Source organism: Sturnus vulgaris, chromosome 3, assembly GCF_052056855.1.
Source record: "Sturnus vulgaris isolate bStuVul1 chromosome 3, bStuVul1.hap1, whole genome shotgun sequence".
NCBI lineage: Eukaryota > Metazoa > Chordata > Aves > Passeriformes > Sturnidae > Sturnus > Sturnus vulgaris.
Genome location: NC_142245.1, coordinates 70,642,642 through 70,660,388, shown reverse-complemented (window position 1 = coordinate 70,660,388; position 17,747 = coordinate 70,642,642). Strand labels below are relative to the sequence as shown.

The 17,747-nt window shown below is 37.3% G+C and overlaps 1 protein-coding gene across 1 annotated transcript in view; it reads left to right on the top strand.

The window, feature by feature from the left end:
• ARMC2 (armadillo repeat containing 2) overlaps positions 1-17,747 on the top strand; it is a 61,279-nt gene that overhangs the window by 35,146 nt on the left and 8,386 nt on the right. The window contains exons 13-15 of the mRNA XM_014887876.2: positions 1,848-1,947; positions 14,155-14,476; positions 15,875-15,997. Coding sequence (XP_014743362.2) covers positions 1,848-1,947; positions 14,155-14,476; positions 15,875-15,997 — 545 coding nt within the window. The remainder of the gene's footprint in view (positions 1-1,847; positions 1,948-14,154; positions 14,477-15,874; positions 15,998-17,747) is intronic.

The window sequence follows — 17,747 nt, the reverse complement described above, 5'->3', positions numbered from 1 at the left end:
TGTTTGAAAAAGATTAATGAGAGAAATTATACAAGGAACTGTGTGTTGTGAAATAAAATATACAAGAGAGAAAATATAACCAGTGTTCATTGTTTTGAGCTATTACAGAGTGTTTGAGGAAATTAATCCCTGGGATCAAGGTTTGAGTGTGCAGATGGAAGTGCTGAAAGAATCTCAGTTTTATGAGCAGCCAACGGCTGCTTCCCAAGTTGTGCTTTTTAGAGGGAGATCAGTATGACTTAGTCACCAAAAAGATGATTTTGTAGTCTGAATAGTTTCTCAGTCAAAAGTCTTCCAGTTACCAAGCATCAGATTGCAATATTCAGTGCTAAATGGACTTGCAAACAATATAAGGATTTTGAAGAAGTTGTGAAATTGGCTGTTGGTAATTTCAGGAGTTAATTAGATTATAAGCACAGTTTATGAATGATGTGCTGGATGAAGTTTTTGCTATTGCTGCTTTGTTACTGCATTGAGTCATGTTGCCTGTGGCTCTGTGTTCAATGAGATTCTGTTATGGACTTCTCCTCCAGTTCAGCTCCTCCAAATTACCCATCACATTCTCCTTTCTGGATGAGGTGGAGTTGTGCTGTGAACAGTGGCTGCATAAGGGGCTGGCATTCCTTCCTCCAGACAGCTGAAAGCAGGCAAATCTGCTCCACTGCTGTTTGTGCTACCTGTAAAGCATTTGAATGGCTTCCCCAATTCCATGCTGCCTTGTTCACATCTGTCTCTAATTTTCTTCTTAAAAATGATCCCTAGCAATGATTACAGCACTTCGAGCATATTTACTTCTTCTGAGGAGGGAGCATTTCTTTTACTTGGAAAATGCCATGAAAAGTGGGATAATAGGTTTGTAATTAAGTGTAATTGATACTTACACTGTAATTCTGATAAGGACATTTACTTGATAGGGAATTCAATATGGAGAAAAAATAACTTGCCTTACTTAAAGTTTCCTACTACTTCAATTTTTTTCCATAAGATTAGAACTTCATGCTTCAAGAATACAAATTAGCCATAAAATCAATTTAATTACCTTCCTGGAAACTGCAGTCGCAAAAAAAAATATACTGTGCAGTACAGAGCTCAGATTTGAATTTTGTTTTGTCTTCTAGTAATACAGAATGATTATTCTCTCAATCAACTTTGGACAGCTTCTTTGGAGAAAATATGTTCAATCTATTCAGATTATTCATTCAATAAGACTGTAAATCTTCCTGTAATTAATTGTAGTTGAACATCAACACAGATCTTTTCTGGTTTTGAGTACATGAGAAGTAAGGTGTTATCCTAGCTTGTTCTGGTATTGCATTTTTCTGGTGTGACCAACACATGTCCAGTTCCCAGTGTTGGCAATGGTCAAGGTGAGCAGTGGAGTTAGGAAACGTGCAGAGATAAATCCTGCCTGCGAGGAGGTGCATTTTCTGTATTTGCTGGTGAGAAATGTGTTCTCTTAGTGCTGTTGCTGGGCCCTGCTAGATGTGCACTAGGAAGGGACCCCTTATTTCCTCTCATCTGATTTCCCACATAATCTTGAAAATCCAGTTCTCCCATTTAGCACTAAGAAGTGCTGGTGTTAGCATACTGTGCCTGTATGGCAAGCATGTTGGAAAGCTCCTTATGTTTGCTTCTTCCCATAATTCACTGTGGTTAGGGTAGCTAGGCTTCTGTTGTGCTCCTGTTGTGCTCTTATATAACTGCACATGCCTCTGCTAGAAGTAGAGTATTGGCATTCACTTCATTTGTTGGAAAATACAGCTCTGAGAGTCAAAAGTGACTTTCTAAAAAATGTTTTGTGGAAAAAGGTCCTTTCATTAATTTACATACTTTTTTTCTTTTAATAGCAAACTTTCTACCTACAATGACTTCTGTGCAGCTTTAGCAGACTGCTCCAGATGTTACGTCTTATTTTTAGCCCTACTAAACAAATACCAGAAGCAGCAGGTCAGTTTTTCATCTCTTGATTTTTATATATTAATCCTCTGACGTGTCTGTGTATTATTGTGTATCAGCTTGTTTTCAGTGACCTACTTTTATGCATTTACCAAATAAAAATTTTAAATGGTTGACAGCATTTCTAAGTAATGAAATAATTTAGATTAAATATTCAAAACAATACAGAGGACAGTTGATTAACTTGTCTGTCCATGTGTAGAAACAGTCCTTTGAGTACCTAATTTTTTTCATAGTTTTAAGAAATATATTTTAAAGCAAAAAACTATTTGAATATTTAATAGTAGGAAATTGTTGGGCTTTCTCCTGTCCTGTTCACCTGCAAAAGAAGTGTGACTTTTCTAGACCTGAGCAATGTGAAAGCAGAGGAGAATGTGTTCCTTGCTGTCGTGTAAAAAGGGCAGATTTACTCAAACCCTTTGTGTTTGATTAGTCTGTCAGAGCCCCAGGAAAGCCGTGAACCTTGTGCCCACCCAGTCTGTCAGTGCCCCATTATGGGACCCTTCACTAAGCAGTCCTGCTGGATCTGTTCCACTGACTTATTCAGGGTCACACACCTAACAGAGAAACCTCCTCTTGGGTCTCCTCCTTTACCTGCTGCAGGCAACGGGCAGTGCCCTTGAATGACTTGCATTTTGCAGAATAACACTCTTTATTACTATAGAATTGTGAAAGGTTAAGGTTTGAGACTTGCCAGTGATAGTATCAGACAACAGAAGTATATTCAATATACTAATTTAAAGCAATGTACTAGCAAGCTTTAATCCCAAATAAAAGCTGATCTGAGACAGTCATTCAGCATGTAGAGATCACATTTCTTACACAGTAGGCGTCCCTGTGAGGGAGAAGAAAGGTTCAGCTTGTCAGCTGATCCCAGAAGTTATAATGGAGTCTTCCCCCATTTCTCCCTGTTCTTAACTCATTTTTATACTATTTCTTTATGTTTAGGTGGCTTTGAGTGGCTTTGGTCATACTCTTAATCAGTGAGGGGTGGTTGAACTGGGGGGTGGATAGCTCAGGATAATACCCAAGATAACCTTGGGATGGGGACATGCGTTAGTCCCAGTAGAATGATTTCATAACAGTTGCTGATTCAAGAGCAGGACATTTTCCTTTATCTCCCTTGGTTTTCAGCTGCTATGGGGCTTATCAACTGGAAAGCACCACTGAGTTCCCTCTTTTGCAAGGGTTTCAACACAGTGCCTGACAATGGTGTCTCCACTCTGCTTCACCCTCTGTTGGGTCCCCCTTAGATTGCATAGTGTGTGGGAGGTCAGATATGCTGACCATGTTTCCTCCAGGGATTATAACTGTATTTTTCCCCGTAACTTCCATACTATTATCTTTTCACCCCCATCATCTTCCCATGCTCTCTAACTGCCTAAGATATCAAAATATATCTCTCCTTTATCAGAGAAAACCACGGCCTGGAGTACCACATTTTGGATGTCCATGTAGAAATAAACATTTAGACTTTGTCAAAATGCCTTATATAATGAAATAAAATTCTGAGTATAGTTGCTGCAACTTTATTAGAACACCAAGGGTGTTGCTCTATTGTCCTGCTGTATCACAGTGATCTTTCTTACATTTACTGGAGCACCAGGTTCTCAAAGTTTGGTGCAGGATCCTAGTCTTACATATTGATGCATTGGTAAGAGTGGAGTGCCCTATGTGGGGCAAATGACTCAGCTCTATTGCCAGGTAAGTTTTAAGAAGATAATTTTTATCTGAAGCATAGATGTTCAAAGATGGAAAAAAGTTTCAAAACATAGAATGTTAAATTACATTAAGATCAGCCTTAAAAGTAAGACTTTCTTGGCTGGTCCAGTATCTAAACTAGGTTGAGATCATTTAGTTATCCTATACAATTTATGCCAGGGTTAGTAATTCTTGGAGATTTGTTGGAAGGAGGTCTTTTGTGCTGAAGGGAGTTAATGAAGGTAACTAGATGGGCTATGCTGAACAATATTCTTTCTTCTGCCAAATACAAAAATAATTTGTTCCTTTCCTGTTTACCAGCATCCGTGTTTTCTGTGATAATGCACATAGAAGAGGAACAAAGATCAAGTTGTGTTTCTTCTTCTAAATATCTGCTGATTAACACTTCTGTAGCATATCTGTCGAGTATTTCTAGGTTCAGGCTGCTCTTGCATAGTTTAGTCTTCAAAGCAACTTCAGTAAAATACTATGTAAATAACATGAAAAATGTCAATTATATTTTCCTAGATTTGTAGTTATTCTTCCATGTGACTATTGTATTAAAAACTCAACAAATTATGGAATCAAGAATAGGGATCTTTAATTAAATAACATCTTTCTCCTAAATTCAATCTGTCATTTTAAGGGTAGCTTTTCTAGGTTCCTGAGATAATAGCTTTGTGTCATAATGAATTGTAGGCTCATATCTACCTCAAATTATTTGTTATTATTTAGTATTCAGAATTTAGCTTCTCATTTTTCTATTAAGTGGTCCAAAAATACATCTTTCTTCACAAGATTAGCATTACATTTTGTGTCAGATTCTCAGTTGTTTTATGAAAATACAAATGAGTAAAGTAGCTTGTGTATTAAAGAAAAACTTACCTATTACATTGTGTTGATTATATATGCTATGTCTTCAGAATAATTATTTCTTACTTTCTTTATTTATTACTTATTTTTGAAAAAAGTGTGCAATTGTCAGTTGTCAGCTTAGTGCAGGAACGAAAGGAAGGTCATAATGTAATGCACCGATTTTCTGTAGTATATAATAAACACTTGAGCTGTGAGGAGTGCAGATGTTTTTCCTGAGGTGTAGTTGGCACTGCTAACCTTTTTTTTAAAGTGCCAACAGCTAGTGAGTTACAGTAGGAGTTGGTATATGTTGAAAAGAAATGAAGCAACAGCAGTACAGTGAGTACAATTGTCTGCTATGGGAAGAATCAAAGAGAAGGAAAAATCATCATTATTAAAGCATTAATAAAAATCTTCAGGACTAAAAACTGATATGTGAAGAAAGGAAGGGGGTGTGTGTGTCTGTGTGTGGTTTTTTCCGAGTTTTCAGGCTGCAAATTTTGTGGGATCAGGTTTTTTACTGGCAGTCATAGCAGCTAGAAACATACAGGGGAAAAATAGAGGAAAAGCAGCATTCAGACTTTCTCAAGGGCTATCAAAACTGAGACTTTAAAGGTAAGTATTAAGTACTCTGAAAGTAAAAATGGGAGCACTGGAAATAGGAGTAATGACTTGCACCCACACCAGACACTGAATTCCACAATTGCAACCCAAATAGTCTCTGTTCTTTGCTCCACACTGCAGTTACAGCTCTTTTCCCTTTTTTTTCCTCAGCTCATTTTCTCTCTTGAGTGAAAGAGTGCGAAGGAAGGGTGGAAGAGTAATGATTTAATGATTCTCCATGAAAGACTTTTGGGGAAATTGAGTTGGCAAGACTTAATAGTACCATGTGTTGTAGTCTTAGGTAGGGAATACAGAAGACTGGAAAAGCTGAATCTTCACCGTAGGAGTGGGGAAGTCAACTGGGCTTTTACAAACATCTAAAGTATGTGTTCATGGTTGGCTTTGGACCTTACTTATGTGGAGTAACAAAAAAAAACCTTGGTGGTTGCCACATGCTGTCAAGACTGTCAGAATTGTTTACATAGAGCCTCTGTCTTGCAGGATAAGCTTTGTGTGATTCTGTTTCTAGTCAGCGCTGTAGACTTTTGCCCATCTCAAGAAATCTGGAATAACAGGGTTCTTTTCCACTTTTCCATTTTCCCACATCATTTTCCTCTCTAAGCTTTTCAGATAAACCGCATAAAGAGTGACTTCTTTGGGCTGTGGTTAATGTCACAAGTCACAAGCAGGCCATGCTTTTGGAACAGGGACATTGCCTAAATAGGACAGCAACTTCTGTCAGTAAGTCAGACACCAACTGAGCTTAGGTGGCATTTTGGAGCCCTACCAGCTTCTGTGTAACATTTTATCAGTTACGATTCTGTTTTCAGTCCTAAGAGCACAAACAGAGGGTGTGATACTGAAATTTGTATAGAAGCAATCTTATGCCTATTGTATAGAAAGGTCCCCTTAGCTTTAATATATCCTAATTTTGAAATTGGGAAGCATTTGTTTAAGAATCTGACATCACTGGATGCAGTAATTGCCTATTCAGCAAAATAGTGGTTACATTGGATCACATCAACATCACATCATCCAGTCTGATCTTGACACTTGGCAATGGTGAGATTCAGATATCTAGAGAACAGTAAAATGGAGCAGGTATGTGTGATCTTTCCTGTGTGTACTTACCAAACCTCCAGCTCTTTACAGTTTGAAAACAGCCTTAGCCAGCTGTGTATGAAATAAACCTCAGCTGACTTCTTTTCTATGAAATTCTACAGTCTCTCTTCTACCCCATATAAACTTTAAACATATTAAAGTTGACAAAGAGTTGCATAGCGAACAATTCCTTTTGCCTGTTTTGCATTTGGTCTTTACTGTCTTTATTTGATGCCTTCTGGTTCTTGTATTACAAATGTGGTGAAGCTCATTGTTCATTTCACACCTCCCTTGATTTTCTAGATGTTTATCCTACCCTCTTCAAGTTACCTCTTTTCCATGCTGTAGAGTCCTTGCTTACTTAGCTCTTTCTGATGGAGAAATTGTTCCATGCCATGGTGTATCCATGTTGCTTTTCTCATAGCATTTTCCAATCCTGATTCCTGCCTCTTTTTTTGAGAGGAGGAAACTAGAACAACATTCAAGATGTTGTCATATAATAAATTTACATGCCTGCATAAATTTATTTCCCAGTAATTCCCAATACTTTATTTGTTTTCTTGATCAGTGGTCATTAAACTCTGTCATTAACTCCAGGATTGCACTATAGGTGGTTATGGTTGGTTCAAAGACTGTGATTTTATATATGAAGATATGTTTGCTCTGTTCTTTCCCACGGATCTTTTCATGTTTAAATTAATGCATTTAAATTTTATCTGCTATTTTATTACCAACAGACTGCAATTCTTTTTCTGCTCTTCAGTCAACCTTCATCTTTGGTACTTTGGATATCATAGTGAAGTCAGTACATTCTTCCATATCACTGCTGCTGCCCGTTTTCTGTGGTTATAAATAAATTGAATACAGCAGATCCCAGCACAAAACCTTGGGAATTCCACTGGTTATCTTCTGCCGTTGCAGAAACTGCTAATTTACTCTGTTTTACATCCTCTAATCATTTATCTATATCAAGATATTCTCCCTTACAGCATGACTCCTTATTGTCACTAGGATTTTGCTGAGTGACTTTGTTAAAAGTATCCTGGAAAGTCACATGGATGGTATCAGATGGTCTTTTTTATGCATGTTTGTTAATCCCTTCAAAGAACTCAGTAAATGTGTAAATCAGAAATTAGAAGTCTTACAGCTTATCGTGTTTATCTAGGCTATCCACTCTTTTTTTTGTTGTTCTTTTTTTTTTTTTGTGGTCTCTACTAATTTATCTGGTCCAGACACCAGACTTGATTCTCACTTGGAATCTTTTCATATTTGTTACAGTTTTAGGAGGTTGTATAGTGCTGTAAGTAATTAAGCTATTTAATTAATTAGTTATTTTAGAACTGTTGGATAATTATCCCGTCCTGGTGATTGGTTACTCTTTGTTTTGTCAGTTTGTTCCTTAAAGTTGTTTGCGATTGCATCAGTTTTAGACAGATGGCTCTGATGAGCCTTCCCTGGAGAATGCTGTCACATTGAGATTTCCCAGTTGCTTCCAGAGTGGGCATGAATCAATGCAAAGAACTCATTTAGCTTCTCTGCAATGACATTTGCTTTTCTCAGTGCTCCTGTTTTATCCTGATCATCAATTAGTTTTGCAGATTCTGGCAAACTTCCCAGTCCTGATATATTTCAAAAGATTTGTTATTATTTTTGCGTCTCTTGCATCAGCTAGAAGAACTGCACTCATTTTCAGTGATAATTTGCATACTGCTTTACCTGGTTGATTTAGCAATCAGTTTGTCAGAAACAATTTATAAAATGAAGAGGTGTTGCCCTGTCATCCTCTCTCAGGACATGTCCACATTTATCAGGTTCACTGTGCCTGGGTCTGCCCAGCTTCCTTCCCAAGTGCATCTACCAGGTAGAGGCTCCCAAATCAGTTTATTGTTTTCTGTGAGCAAGCAGGCTTTTGCTTGTGAGACTTGCTCTTGTCTCCCCCAAGAGACAAGACTTGCTCTTGTCAGCCCTTGTTTTCAGGGCTGCTGAATGTCCTTTTTGCTCTTAGGAGTGCTGCCATGGGGAAGGTTGTCACAGGTGAGGTCTCTAACTGCAGGAAATTTTCCCGCTGTGTTTCTGATTTTATTGATTAGGCAAAGGCTTATCTGCATGTGGTGACTGGTCTTTCTGGCTGGTATTTTGGTTGGTTTATGGATAGCTCTGTGATGAGCTCCCAGCAACCCACCATCTGTCTGTTTCAGCCAGTCATAAAACATAAGTCATGTAATGCCCAAAAGCAGCCACAGGCTCTTCCTTTTACAGTGAAGAGCTGCACCTGTGTTTAGTTCAGGTACACATTTGTCTTTTAAATACTTCAAGAGTGTTACTGGCATTCTGCTCAGTGCCATCACAGTCTTCTGAGATACCAAAGGGGTTTTTTATTAACGCTGTTATTGGGGGCGATGGTGTGTTCCTGTGTCTACTGCTTGCTTCTAAATAAATGGTTATCCATGCTTGACCCAAGTGTTCTTTATGTTTTGGGTAGTCACTTTTTCCTCTGTGCCATCCTTCATTTGGGCTAAGGACAGTTGTTTGTGTGACATCATGAGACATCATGTCAGAGAACTGATCCAGCTTCCAATAATCCTAAAACTGAAAAAAAGAACCCCAGTCTTTTCCTGGTTATCATCTGCATTGCTTTCCTGTTTAGTTTGTTGAACAAATGCTTCCTTGATCACAAATACTGAGGCAGAAATGTGGGAGAGGAAAGAAGCTCTGTATGGGAAGGAGATTGATTGCTGTTTATGCCACTGCTTGTGCTGAAATGCTTGTCAAGGCAACCCTACAAAGAACTTGCATTGATAATGTGGTTCTTTTCTCCTGCATTTACTAGTACATATTTTCAGTTGCATTCCTCTTCAGTGTAGTCCAACATTATAATAGTGCCTAGGGCAATTTAAAAAAGGAAACTGATCTTTAAAGGAATTGATCATTAATGTAATTGATTTTTAAAGAGCAAAAAAGACATTATTTTTCTCTGGTGTTTTGTGTGTGTACTTGCATATTCATAACTGATTAATCAGTCTCTCTGAATTTGCTTTTCTTTTTCCAAGAAGGAAGTAGCAATTCTAAGATTGATATTCTGACAACTGAAGGAATTTCCCTGCTGATAAGTGTGAATAACTGCACAAGGTCACTCTTTCCCTACAGTATGATTTCTGACAGTGTGCTGAGCTGAAAAGTGTATGAGCATCTTCCTAGTGCTTTAGTTGTGATTTTTTTTTTCTTTTTTTTGGCTGAAAGAAAAAGCAAAAATGTTAAGAAAAGTGCAGAATATTTGATTTGTACACTGAGTATAAAATTATCAGAAATGCAGTGTTCAAAGTTTGTAATGAACCAGTCTTCATTGGCATGTATCATATAGAAACCTGCTGTTCTGATGTATCAAAAGATAAAAGTGAGTGTATGTAATTACTAGATGGGTAAACCATAGAATATCAATAATAATAGTAAGAAAATACTGCTTGGTGAGAGACTCTTATTAAAATATGTTATTGTGGTTTTTGATCTAATTTTTCTAAATGATGCTGAAAGCTTGGGAACAGCTCTAAAAAAAGCTAAAAGAATTATTAGAGTTAAAATGCCTCAAGGAAATTAATTTATACATGACAAAGGCCAGACCATTAGCAAGCTGCCTATTAATAGAATCTGCACAAGGAAGACATTTCTGTTAGCAGACCAGTTTTTAATGTAGAAAAAAACAAAAAGAAAGAACAATAAGAAATAGCTAAAGCTGTTCAAATTTTACGTAGTAATAAGAATGGATTTTAACCAGAGAGATCAACAGTCATTGGAGCAATAGCATGGAGGATATGGTTTTCAACCTTTTTTTTCAATTAATTTGATTTCTGAAATACTGTTTTTTAGAGTGCCTACACAGCTTTTCATCAAATATTGTTCTAGTGGCAGTGCGCTTACTTTTCTTTTTTATCTTTCCCAGGTCTCCAGGTGTCCACAAACAAACCTAAGCACAAGTTCTTGATTGCTGAACTTTACTAAGTGCAAATGAACCCTTTTCTGAAAAGCTTAGCTGAACAGATTTTGGGATGTAGAAATTATTGGGTAGGGCCCTATGGTGTGGATATACAGAAGTATAATTACATTTTACTAATGGTCTCTCCTTCTCCTCAAATGCATTAATATTTGGGGGGAAGGAGGTTCTCTTTACTGACAAGGTACTCCCTGCTGTCACTGTGGCAAAACTTCTTATTTCCCATTCCTCAGTCAAGAGGTGCTCTGTTTGTTTTTAATACTTCCAGGGTGTTCTACACCACTGCCCACTCCCCCTTTTTTATTCTTTAAATTGAGTTTCATATTGTGATAGCTGTCATTTCTGAGTTTGAACAGCAATTTTTCCAGCTATAATGTCACTTCAAGATGAATCTTTACTGTATTCAGAAGAGATTAGCTCTGGGTGAGTGTAACTACAGAAATTTTGCCTATAATCAGACCCTGCAAAGAAACCTCCCAAATTTTCTTTCCAAAGTGCATAATAAAGCAGAAATACAAATTTGGAAGTGAAGTGTAAATTAGATTTGAATGAGAAGCAGGGCAGGTGGTAGAATTTTGACTAACTCCACTGAAATTTGTGTAACATGGAAAGCAGATTTCATTTACAGCTGATGATTCAATAGGAACTCAGCCGCTGGCATCTGACCTTTTGTTTTGTATTATCCCCCTCATTCTGAGGGCCCAGACACCAAATAAAGTAGCAGGAACTTGGCCAGCATTCACGGGTTCTAGATTGGACCGTCCTTCCTTATTGATCTTGGTTTAGTTAGAAGCTACTGACCTAATTTGCTTTCCTTCCGTACTGATAAGGTCGCCTGTACAGTCTGTACCTGTGTACATCGTGCTTACACTGAAAGGCAGGTGTACTTTAATTGCCAAGATAAACTGTTGTCAGGTTCTGTGACTCAGCAGGTACATGGACTACCTTTGGTACTAGGGCAGTGCAAGGAAGAGAGTTTTAGAAGTAGATAAGCAAAAAAATATTTCATATCCATGATGATCAGATGTTTGTTTTTCAGTTGCCGGAAGAGTTAAATGCTGATGGAGTATGTGGTCCCATTACCACCTCAAAATGAAAAATATCACAGTTTTTTTCACAGATAGAAAGCAAAGAGAAAGATCTTCTCAAGCTTTTTTTGATTTGTTTGTTCAAATTTATTTGTGTAAGTGAAGCTGTGTGCTCTTGTATATAGCCTTCCACTCAGGTTTGAGTACACTCTGTGTTCATCATGTCTCACATGAATGCCTCACTATAAAAAGATGAAATAACTGAGTGTAATTCCTATCTTTAATCTAGTTTGTCTTTAGTGCAATACATGGTTAAACTTCCATTGATTTGATAAATGTAATTTTTCTGTAAGTGTGAAAGAATGTCTAAAATTCCATATGCAGTTAATACTCCAAATATGTGGAAATGCACATAATCTCATTTATTATGTACAGAAAGATGCTATGTACACAAAGGCCCATGGGCCTTGCACAGGTTTAGTCTTGCAAGCAGTTTCAAAATATCATGCAGCTTTGCATGCATTTTTTTATACAGCCATTCTAAGATGGTGTTTCTTGCTCTTTCAGTCCTTATCCATGAGCATTTAAGGAAATACAGCCAAAGCTAATACAAGCCTTTGAGCATTGTACTACTCAGGAGAAGTTGCACAGCTTTCCTCATTGACTTTGCTAGTTAAATTTTCACTGGAAGATAATGAAACTCTGGTATTATTCTATTAAAGCCGGATGTGCTTAGCTAAAAAAAAAAGTATTTTATAAGTTTGTTTTGCTGGGCTGTAGGTGGAAAGCACAGCTGAGATCACACTTCTCAAAATATCAGTTGATGGCTGTGCGGTACCTGTTTGTCTCTTTCCTGATTGGGTAGAGCTGTTGCTGGGTTGATACCATTTTGACCAAAATTAGAAAGTCAATATAAACGAGTCAAACTAGACTGCCTGCTTTTTTTCAGTTCTCTCTTCTGATTCATCAGTTGTTTGTTTCAAATTTTTACAGCCTTTGTGAGTTGGGTGTTGTGCCAGCAAAGGTGAAAGCACTTAGTGGTTAGTCATTAAGAATATTCAGAACAAAATTGTCTTGATGACATTTAGATCCTAACAAAAATGTGATGCCTAGTTAAAAAAAAAAAAGCGGAAGTGGGTCCTACAGAGTGATATTATTAAATACATGGATGTGAACCATTTCCTTACTTAGGAGACTGCTGCTTCTCATGTTCAGGCATAGCACTCATCTTCCTGAGAGGATGTTATTGCCAGTGTCTTGTGGCCGAGGCTTAAGACCTGAAACTTACTGATGAAGGCATGTATCAAAGAAGGAGTTGCTGCCTAAACATCTTTTTTCTTCAGTATTGGCTTGTTTACTTTAACAAGTTAGACTGTGCCTGGTTAACTTATGTTGCTAATACCAGGGAGGGCTAGAATATGTGTAAATATAAATGTGATATTTGAAGAAAAACAGCATATGAATTGTTTAGCAGAATTCTTAGTTAGTGCCAGTACAGCAGGATAGCAATTAAAGGTGGATGTTTCTTGTGTTCTTGAAGAAATGCTGTTACTTTACCTGCACCATTAAGGTAAAGCTACAGACTTAAAAAATGAGTAGGTTTTGCTGCAAGTGACAGAGGGAAATGTTTTAAGTAGTTTAAACTTGAGTTACTTTGGACTTTGACAATTTTTTTCTTGTCACATACTACTGAGTAAGAAAAAGATGGGGATATTGTTGAATGCTATTCAGTAAAGATCCACTAGTCTTGCCACTAAAAGGTTGTATCTCAGTACATACAAAATGAAGGTCAAGCTAGAAAGTGCTTTAGGAGAGCAACTTGGTTAAATCATGAGATCTCATGATAGAAAATAGAAAGTAGGTCTCATTCAGCAATGATAAAAATAGAAGAATAGGAAGAGCGTCTCAAATCAGAAAAAAAAAACCAAAAGAGCACAATATGAGGTGCAACCACAAAGGGACATAAAAAGAAACAAAACCTTTAATAGTACAGTGAGAAGACAACGAGGTAATAATTGCTCTGGTGTTCAGAAGAAGGTGAGCATTACTGACTTTACCACTGTGAAATGCCTTTTTTTTTTTTTTTTGCCTGTTTTTCTGAAAGGATTGTGTATGACCAAATAAATAATCTCTACTTCGACCTGGATTCTTTTATCACTTATAAACAGGCTGGAGCATATTAAATGTCATCAAACCAGCTGATGAAATTTACCTTTTGGTGTTTACTAAAAGCCAGAAAGTGGATTCCAATCTCTGAGATTCTTGAAAAGTTATGAAGAATTACAAGGTTATAGGGTGCTTGTTTTTAAAATGAGAAAGAGGAGGAACTGGGGAATGACAGACCAGTCAATTTAGAATATATTTCTGGTAAAAATCTGGAACAAATAATTCAACTATCTGTAAGAAATTGAACAGATATGAATGAACAACAAAATAAAGAAAACCTATTTTGAATTTAACAGTAACAAATCAAGGGGAAGGAGTTTAACCTCTACAATGGTTATCAGGCCTAGAAAAGGAAAGGTTGTGGTCTCTGCCTGTCACAGCTGACACTTGCTTATTTGAAAGATTAGTAAATCCTGGCCCATATGATTATTCTAGTTATATAAAGTGCAGTTTTAAGACGTTTTAAGATTACTGTGGGCTTGGTAAAAATAGATTACTTGTACTAAATATATCCCAATAGTAATCACTCCAGTGCTATACTCGTTCTGTCAGATGTGTTTGATTTCTTCTGTAAATCAGGTTATGAAAATTGGTAGCATAAGAATGTATTTCTAGTTGCTGTGTTTGGCATTCCTTCAGTTGTTCTGGATGTGCTATTATCTGAATTGGGAAGCAAATGAAGTATTATCATCTTTTCAAGCAGCTACCACCTTCTGTTTTCCATGTAACATGGTTTATTTATTTATTTTGTTTCAGGATTTGGTTATCCATATCATCTTCATTCTTGGTAATTTAACAGCAAAGGATGACCAGTCCCGGGAGCAATTTTTTAAAGAAAAAGGAAGTATTGACACCTTGACATCATTATTCCAAACCTACTATGAACTTGATTTGAATGCACTGACATGGCACCATGATAGAAAAGGAAAAGGAAAAAAAGATGGAAAGCATCCTTCAAAAGCAGAAGATGTTCTGATAAAACTGTTAAGAGTGCTGGCCAACCTCTCCATTCACCCTAAAGTGGGCACAGCTCTGGCAGCTGCCCATCCTCTTGTAGGATTGCTTGTTACAGTACTAGGTAATAAAATTTATGTTGTGTTTGTTACCTTCTTTCAGCCTGTAAGGAGAGTTTAAGACTTTCCATTGCAAAAAAGCCCCTAAGCCAATTGGCTGATATTTATGAACTGTTTTATGTAGAAGGCCTGCTTGAGACAGTGGAAGCATTGCTACTTTGGTACTGACTTTTCAGTATCTGGGGAAAGATGTTGTAGAAGCCTTTAATTTAGTGATCAGATTTGCAGATAGGATCATTAAGGATAAGAAAACAAATTTTATTTAAACATATCCCACTGAGAGTTAATATATAGGGAAAGTTTGTTCCTATCAGGTGCTATATAGATGTGTTTGGTGGTGTTTTGGTTTTTTAGAAGGTTTGCACTTTTTGTGACTATTTTGGATTAAGTATTGTTTCTGTTCTCTGCACCCATAACTTTCAGCCTCTTCAAAGAATTTTCTCTTACTTTTTTCTTTTTTTTGGTCTTCCAACCTCTTATCCCTTTCATGTGGGAGAAGGTGTCTACCTCCCAATGGAGGATTAGGACAGCAGTTCCTTTATCATTTACTGATCCCCTTGTAAATCTAATTACAGACCAGGGCTGGTTTGTTCTCCCCAGAACAGTTTAGCAGTGACAAGATACATCTTAAACAGCTCAGTATATTTTACTGTGTAATGAGAACATTAAATATTATGTTAAGATAACCAACCTGATTGTACACTGTCTTACTAGTCATGAGGGATGAGACAAGTCAGACTCTCAACTTGGCTCTGTCTCGTGGGTTGAAACTGTCTTAATGTCTTAATGATTAAGTGCTTTTGACCTTCAGAGCTGCTCTCTGCCACCCTCTCCTCTTCTTGAGTATTCTATCAGTCAGTTTACTACAAAATGTTCTGTCTCCCTATGAACTTACCCCTCTTGTATTTCCTTCACTCTTGGCTTCTGAGGTCAGAGACCTCGGACAAATAACTCTTTCAGACTTTTGCATGGGTTAACAATCTGTCAGGAACGCTTAAGAGAAAAATCTTTCAGATCTTTTTGAAGGTATAATAGTATAATAGTCCTTGGTGTTTCTCCATGTCTCACACAGCCCTGTTTCTATATGTTGGCTCTCCTCAGTGCCATCTTAAAACAGCAAACAGGATTTGTAAAAAGCCTTAACCAACTAAATTTTAAACTATATTGCCTGAGTCACAATGATTTCTGTAAATTAATAATGGGAAAGAGTGTTTTTTTATTGCCATTTTTGGCTCAGGTGTTCCTGTTAGCTTCTGCCATGTTACTGAACAACAGGTTTGACTGCAGTAGTGGCCATGTAAACTTTTACTCAGTTTGCTTCTGAGATCAGATGCACTGCAAAATTAGTCACATGTGTGTTTATTTACATAGGCATATGTTTTGGGGTTTTTTTTTACTCTCAGAATACAAGTCAGTTGATGCCTGTGAAGAGTTGGTCATCAATGCTGCAACAACAATCAACAATTTGTCCTACTACCAAGTGGAGAATTCTGCAATTCAAGATGAGAAGCTACACATTGCTGAAAGTAAGGACTTTTAAACTAGTACTTTTTGTGTAGCATTTAGAAAGCAGAAACATTTTTACACAATAGAAAGTAAAGATATCGTAACATTTTGTGGTATTATATTGCAGGAGTAAAAAGTTCATAGGGCTAAATTCTTTCAATAATGATTTCCCTTTTTTTTTTAAATAACACTATGGCTTACATGAAAATTGTTGGGTTGTTCACAAAATCCCTTCTTGTCCTCCACAAAGGAAGTTGCTATATTGTTTTCTGATCAGCAGTTTTTTTGCTAGATTTGTTCAAAATCCACATACCTGAGCCAAAATAATCATGTTGCTTTTTTGTTCTAATCACAATATGGCAAGAGGATTTTTTTCTTCTTGCTACTTTCTATACCTGTTAAATTTGATTTCTGTCTGTTTCTGGCTAGTAAATTCATTGGCAATATTGTATTGATTGATTCTCTCCCCTCTGACGTTATGGACAATGTGTAGGAAGTGCACTGACTTCTGGGACTATTGTGTTAATGTTATACAAAAGGTAGAGAGGCTGTGTCTTGCATATCTCTCTGTCTAAATAGACAAGACACTGGGGAGAGACAGAACCTGAAGTTCACACAACAGGTAGAATGAGGAATAGGAAAAAATATCCTGGCTGTCAGCCCAGTGCCTGGACTGGTAGACATCATATTCTCTGTAGGTAACAGCTCTGCTGTTGTGTCATGACTCATTTTATCACCTATAAGCCAGCTGCCTCTTGTTGCTGGTTGGAAACAAATTACTTCTCTCCTGTCCTATTTCTTGGCATGTGAAACTAGTCCCATTGCCTTCCTGAACTGAGGAAAGAGGAAACCTTTTGATGGAAGACCAGCAGGCTTTCTACTCCTGCAGATGTTTTGAGAATACTTGCTGGTGGACAAAATCCCTTCAGATGTCTAAGACAGGTTCAAGGTGTGTTCAGTATTGCAACATCCAGAGGCAGAAGTAATGACAACGAAGCCAACCTCCCTTGTATATTTTTTCTCTCTTCTGTTGTTTGAAGGGCTAAAGGTTGACTTCTTTGAATCCTCTGTGTGATGGACTGATTTCAGTGCTTTGCTTTGCAGTCACAGAAGACTGATAAATGTAGCTTCTGTAATGTCACTCCTCTGCCATGCACCAAAATCCTCCCTGATAGCAGCTTTTCCTAGGAAGTGCTGAAGGTCTCATTCCTGCTGCTGAAGTACACACTGATCATATGTGAAACTACCAAGCAGAAAAGCAGCAAGGATGTAAATGCTTCTGATTGGGACAATATTAAGTAGCTGTTCAGAGAAAATGTGTTTCCGTGTTACAGCAGCACTGAGAAGAAAACAGAGCTAATGTCAGAAAATAATTTGAGCTTTAAGAGACATCCCACCATAAGACCATCTGTTCAGGATCTAAATCAATTATTTTATATATTACAACATTTTTTAAATTATGTCTACCTCGATTTTCGCGAGCCCACTCAAAACTGCCTAGCAAAACTGGCTCCCGTTATTACAACTGTGCTTAGATTGCCTCCATAACTCCTTGTTGTTCCTTTGAATTTAGTCCCATATTGGAGCTCTTTGTTTTATCTTCAAATCCCTGCACAATTTCATTCTTGTTCTACCATCAGCTCACCCCCTTTGCTGCCACCAGACAGACAGACAATTTCTCCCATTTATTACATTTATCGCTGTTGCTGTTTGAATTCTGATAGTCACTGATAAAAACCCAACCATTTATTTGTGATTTACAAGTAATTA